Source organism: Nicotiana sylvestris, chromosome 6 (assembly GCF_000393655.2).
Source record: "Nicotiana sylvestris chromosome 6, ASM39365v2, whole genome shotgun sequence".
NCBI classification, from domain to species: Eukaryota; Viridiplantae; Streptophyta; class Magnoliopsida; order Solanales; family Solanaceae; genus Nicotiana; species Nicotiana sylvestris.
The window spans coordinates 61,978,616-61,984,620 of NC_091062.1; the positions used below are offsets into that span (position 1 = coordinate 61,978,616).

The window sequence follows — 6,005 nt, forward strand, 5'->3', positions numbered from 1 at the left end:
CTACTATGAGATTTGAACAATAATTTCATATCCCACTTCATAATTAAATTCTCATGTTATATAATTTTTATGTGAGAAGTTTATATTTTAAGGTTATTTGCACATGATTCAAACAACCTACATCACAATTTGAAATGATTTGTTCGTGTATTGTGCGGGTCCTAATACTAGTTTTAATTAAAAATGTTAAATCGGGCCGATAACATGAAGTTGGCTATTTCTTGTCAACAGATGAACCCGCGTCGTATCTACTAGGGGTGTACATAGGTCGGGTTGGTTCGAATTTTGCAATTATCAAACCAAACCAATTGTGTCGGGTTATTAAACCTAAAGACCAAACCAAACTAATAAAACTCAGACTTTTCAATCTCGGTTCTTCTTGGGTTTTTGGTTTTTTTTTTCCGATAAAATCTTCATAGCACAAAACATATAACTTGTGCTCAAAATATTTCTTTTTATCCTAGTAAGATACAACTATATAAGGTATTTACTGAGAAAATAATCCAAAATATGAGATGTGTCATGACATTATCCTAGAATATTCTACAATAAAAACAATAAAATTATGTAAATATTGCTAATTAAAAAGTCATAATAAAAATAAACATAATCTAAAAGAACTAAGCCATGCTAAAATAAGTATATTAATAAGGAAGTATTAATTACATGACTAAACGCTAAAGAAAAATAAAAATAGGTTATGCATTTTTATCTAAATTATTGCAAAATAAAAAATAGATATTCAATACATTGTTGTTCGTAGTATTGAATTGAATATCTTTTGTTAGTATTAGTATTGATTTGATTTTAGTTTAGGCTTTTGTTAGCATTATTTAAGTTACTAATATTAATGGCTATAAAACTTATTGGAATATTTCAAAGTTCTAAGTCCAACCTTGAAATAATATCTTAAAAGATAAAATTATGAGAAAGTTTAAGAAATATTTATAAATTACATCACAATAAGTATATTTATATATTAAATATATCTAAAATTTCTATATATGTAATGCAGGGTTGGTTTGGTTTCGGTTTAACTTTCTTTAGTTAAAACCAAACCAAACCAATTATTGTCGTGTTTTTTTTTTCCAACACCAAATCAAATCAAACCAAATCATACTCGGATTTTTTTCTCGGTTTGACTCGGATTATCTGATTGGTGCGATTTGTCGGTTACCTTTTGTACACCCCCTATACTATCTACATGCCAATTTCTCTATTTTAACAGTTTATGTTAAATCTTCATCTGTTGTATCCTTTTTAGAACATTGAGGTTAAAATTAATTACTCTCTATTTTTTATATTTAAACGTGACTTTCCGTCTAAAATGTCAACTCAACATAACTGGTTCATTCCGAGGCTAAATTTGGAATTATACTTGAAAAATTCCATGCAGCAACTGTTGGAAGAATAGTGGAAATCCTTTAGTAATTTCATGTGTGGCTAGGTAATATGGAATGATCATGAACAAAATATATACTTGCCAAAAACGATTGATCTATTTCTTTTCACCTTAAGCAAACACACTATGCAATAACAAAACCAGTGATGATAATCAAAGCGTTCACAACCATAAATACAAACAGCTCTACTAAGTTTGACCAAAAGGGAAAGCTTATTAAACACAAATAAACCATTTAAAGATATCCATTGGTGACATTCATTCACGCGAAACAATCACGACTTGCTTTCCAATATTGCGTCCAGAGAAGAGACCAACGAGAGCACTGGGAGCACTTTCGAGGCCATCGGCAACATCTTCCACATAAACAACCTTGCCTGCCTTTATTTGAGGAAGGACCATTTCCAAATATTTGGGGTAAAGATGATAGTAATCAAAAACAATAAATCCTTCCATGCGGATTCGTTTTGTGATGAGGCAGAACAAGTTGTGCACTCCTTCAGTCTGCTCAAGGTTGTATTGCGAGATCATCCCACACACAGCAATACGGCCATGGAGTTTCATGTTCAGAAGAACTGCATCAAGCATCTTCCCTCCCACATTCTCAAAGTAGATGTCAATTCCATCAGGGAAGTACCTAATAACAAACCAGTATTTCCAGTCACTTCAAGTCTAGGAATTTCGCACTAAAATCTAGTGAATGGGGTTCCATATTCATGAAAAGCCAGATTTGAAATGATCCATGTTCCTCGGTTTTCGTAGGCATATCTTAAAGTCTTTCTATAAGTTTCACACTATCTACATAATATCATCATACTTTTCACAGAACATCTTTAACTGCTTTTGTACAATAGGTAGATTGTTTTGTAGCAGGAAGTAAGATTACTCACCTCTTCAAAGCTGCATTTAAATCCTGCTCCTCTTTATAGTTAAAAGCCTCGTCAAAACCAAATTTGCTCTTCAACAGATCAACCTTTGGAAATGAATAAAAAAGAGACATTAAATAACAAGAGTTTTAAACATCATGGTCTATTAAACTAAAACCTCTCTTTCCCCCCAAAGGCATAACCCACCCAACCCTAACCCCAACCCCAACCCCAACCTTTGGGTTTGATGGTGGACGGAGCACAATGATTAACATAACGAAGAATGAAGATAGATTCAACACTATGAAGATCCAACGCAATGGAACTTACCTTTTCTTTGCTTCCAGCACTACCAACAACGTAGCAACCCAGCATCTTTGCAAATTGCCCAACGAGCTGACCAACTGCTCCAGATGCAGCTGAAACAAACACAGTTTCTCCCTTCTTGGGGGAGCAAACCTCATGAAAACCAGCATAAGCTGTCATACCAGGCATCCCTGCGAGCACAGATAATTAATGAGCTCTTGTTTTTCCCTCTTTTATATCAACAACACATCCTGTCTGACCTACGGATAAATATATCCATTGTTTGCCACAAACTAGAAACAGCAACTTTTCCCACAGGGTTCTACATAAGTACTTTATTTATTTACTTATTTTTAATAGGGGGAAGGACACATGAAAATAGGGAGGAGAATTCAGAGACAATCTTAAGTAAAAAACAAGTTTAAGCACAACTGCAGCCAACAAACAGGGAACTAATATAAACATTTAGCACATACAATTCTAGAAACGGCTGATCATCTGTTTTCACCATTTAAAAACTTCAGTTATTCATGATCTAATAAAGAAATAATCTATTCCACCTTTTGAAGCAGAACATTTTTTTTTTGCGAGAGAAGCTGCACAGTTCAATAAACATGTTTCACGACATGATCATACAACCCTCCGGACCAACTCTTAAGGTAAAGTAAGCATTCAATGAAAGAAACGGGGATCTAGTATCAACTTTCCAAGGATCAATCTGGTGTAAATGAGCTTTCTTGTAGGCTCACCAACTCATATACGGCATTCTTTAAGACAACTGTGCAGTAATTATTGACAAGCACAAACAAGTAAAAGCATGACAAACAGGATAAAGATGAAGAACAGAAAATGAAACGCAATAAAAAAATGTACACTACAAGTACATGAACATGTTGTATCGTCTTTAATCTCCACATATGTTAGATAATCAAAATTCAAACAAAACAAAATCTTCAATTTCAATTACTTAAGGTTGTGCTTATCCACATGGTTTTACAAAAAGAAAGACACTGATTCATGCTCATAACTCCTCAATGGAATAGAAAGCTGCATCAAGAAGACATAGATAAAATGTGCAAATACTCATTATAAAGGTAAAACTGATTATGAAATGCAGGAGGACCAATTCCAGCATTTTTAAGCAGAGAGGCAGCATTATAGTTAAAAAAAGAAAGTACCATTTCAAATTGCTAAACTATATACCGCAGACTCAATAGATTCTGCATATTGAGATAATAACTCACCAAGGATTCCTGTGTAGTAGGAAAGAGGCACATCCTTGTCATGAATTTTAAAGAGAGTCTGAGTAGGTGTTATAATACTATACTCTTCCCATCCAGTCATTCCCCAAACTAAGTCACCTTTTTGGAAATTTGGATCACCAGACTCCAAAACTTTAGCCACTCCATATCCCGTGATAGGCTATAACAGAAAAGAAAGTTATGAGAGACATTATCATAGGACAAACTGTTAGCCATACAGAAAATCGTTTCCGTCTGTTTCATATTTCAAATCATTGTGGGCTGGATCCCAAAACATCAAAAACAAGGAATAAAGCATCCGTCCACTTACCCTTAACTTGTACAACATCTACAAGTTCTTGAACAACACAGGGGAAAAGAAATAATATTAAATTTGTATGTTTGAGGTCAGCACGATTTACTTGTGGTTGCATTTTATGGATGACAGTTAGATTGGTATGTAGTTCACAAAAATAAGTAGAAAGCCTATCTATGTTGTTCTACAGTCAGTTAAACAATTACAAGAACGTTTATTGGAGGAGGAGGAGGAAGAACCAAATGAACACTTTTTTTTTTTGGCTAATCCCAAATGACCAAATAGAAACACTACCATTAAGAACTTATTTACTCCAACCTATAATATTTACTTCTAAGAAATTTATCCTTTTGATTTTGTTAAACTAATTTTACTGAACTAAATGGCTTCCAACATTGATATCTGATGACATTTTCCAAACATCGGTCAAAACTATTCGAATAGCCTTTAATAAATTATAAAACACAAATTTAATTAAATAATCCCAATACAAACAAGAGCAACAAGAGTACATTTTTATAATTAGATACGCTAGGTATTAAGGAACATTCGAATATATTTCAAACAAGAGCAACAAAAAACAGTTTTTTGGTTTGGATTGTTTTACCAATTTTGATTAGTAATAAACTAAAGTAGAAAAAGAAAACCTAAACTATAAATTACATTCAGTAGAAACTGGGTCCCCACCTCCCACCCAGAATATAATACTAGTAAATCATTTTTCACATTAAGACTAATAAATTAACAATCCCAAAGCATTCAAGACTAACAAACAAAAAGACAACATATTTGTGAATAAAAAATCAAATGGGTCATGGTAAGTTCAAGAAAAAAAAATTACTAAACACTTACAGAGCCAGGAGTGAAGGACTCAACATAGCTACCCTCCATTTTCCTCATGCGGCTACGCATATAAGGGTCACAAGACAAGTAAAGATTCTTCACAACCACAGCCTTAGAACCTTCTGGAACTTTGAGTTTAATGGTGGAATTCTTGATTTCCATGTCAGATTCCTTAGGGTAACCTGTGACATAGTTTTTAAGAATGACCTGTTTGTTGCTCACTTCTTCTGCCATTTTTCGCTTCTTTTCTGTTAATAATAATAATAATGTGTAAAAAGGGTTTGTGTTGTTAAAGTGAGTGTTAGGACGTGTGTATATATAGGTACAGAGAGAAATATCGAGAATGGGAAGACGTAATGGATGGCGTAGGCGATCTATACGAAGAGAGTTGTGTGTTTGAACTTTGATTGTACTTGTTTTTGTTTGATGTTGGTGTTTTCACATTTTGGAGTTGTGTACAAGGGTTTTCTCCACTCAAGAGACAATTTCGACTTCATTTTCTTTCTTTCTTTTTTATTTTGTTTGTTTTTTGTACTAGTTTTTTCCTTTCTTTTTGTTTTTTCCCCTTCATATAACATAGAAAAAATTGGGGAAAATGCATAACTAACCTATACCCCGATTTCCAACTCCATACTTTTTCTTTACGGGAATCCTATTACCCCCTTAAACTTATTTTAAATGAAATTATTTAACGTTGACGTGACAGAGTGTGTATTTCACTCTCCCAAAGGAGAGTGAGAAGCAAGAAAAAATAATTTTAGATAATTTTTTATTTTTTTTACCATTTTTCTTACTTTTTTTTCCCATTTCCTTTTCCTTTTCCTTTTCCTTTTTCTTTTCCTTTTTCTTTGTCTTTTTTCTTTTACTTTTTTTTTTCGTTTCTTCTCTAATTCCGGCGGATATTCATTTACCGACGACTTTGTCTAACTATTTTTCTTCCATTTTTTTCACACACAAATTAAATTCTCAAAAAGATCTATTCATAAGCAAATCAAAATACACTAAGATTTGGGGAAAAAAATTCATCATCG

At 33.1% G+C, this 6,005-nt stretch overlaps 1 protein-coding gene across 1 annotated transcript; it reads right to left on the reverse strand.

Annotated features, from left to right (window-relative positions):
- Positions 1 to 1,477: 1,477 nt before the first annotated feature.
- Positions 1,478 to 5,467, reverse strand: LOC104231555 (2-alkenal reductase (NADP(+)-dependent)). Its single transcript, XM_009784571.2, has 5 exons — positions 4,984 to 5,467; positions 3,819 to 3,996; positions 2,599 to 2,765; positions 2,293 to 2,375; positions 1,478 to 2,039 (listed from the first exon to the last, which is right to left on the reverse strand). The coding sequence occupies exons 1-5, from the start codon at positions 5,206 to 5,208 to the stop codon at positions 1,661 to 1,663; spliced, it is 1,032 nt and encodes a 343-aa protein (XP_009782873.1). The 5' UTR covers positions 5,209 to 5,467; the 3' UTR covers positions 1,478 to 1,660.
- Positions 5,468 to 6,005: the final 538 nt, after the last annotated feature.

What these genes read in the sequence shown, in the direction of transcription:
- LOC104231555 (XM_009784571.2), bottom strand. Translation starts at nt 5,208, where the DNA reads ATGGCAGAAGAAGTGAGCAACAAACAGGTCATTCTTAAAAACTATGTC. An exon ending in AGTCCTTCACTCCTGGCTCT is followed by an intron (nt 3,997 to 4,983) that starts GTAAGTGTTTAG and finishes TTTCTGTTATAG; the next exon opens with CCTATCACGGGATATGGAGT. An exon ending in GTGCTGGAAGCAAAGAAAAG is followed by an intron (nt 2,376 to 2,598) that starts GTAAGTTCCATT and finishes TCATTTCCAAAG; the next exon opens with GTTGATCTGTTGAAGAGCAA.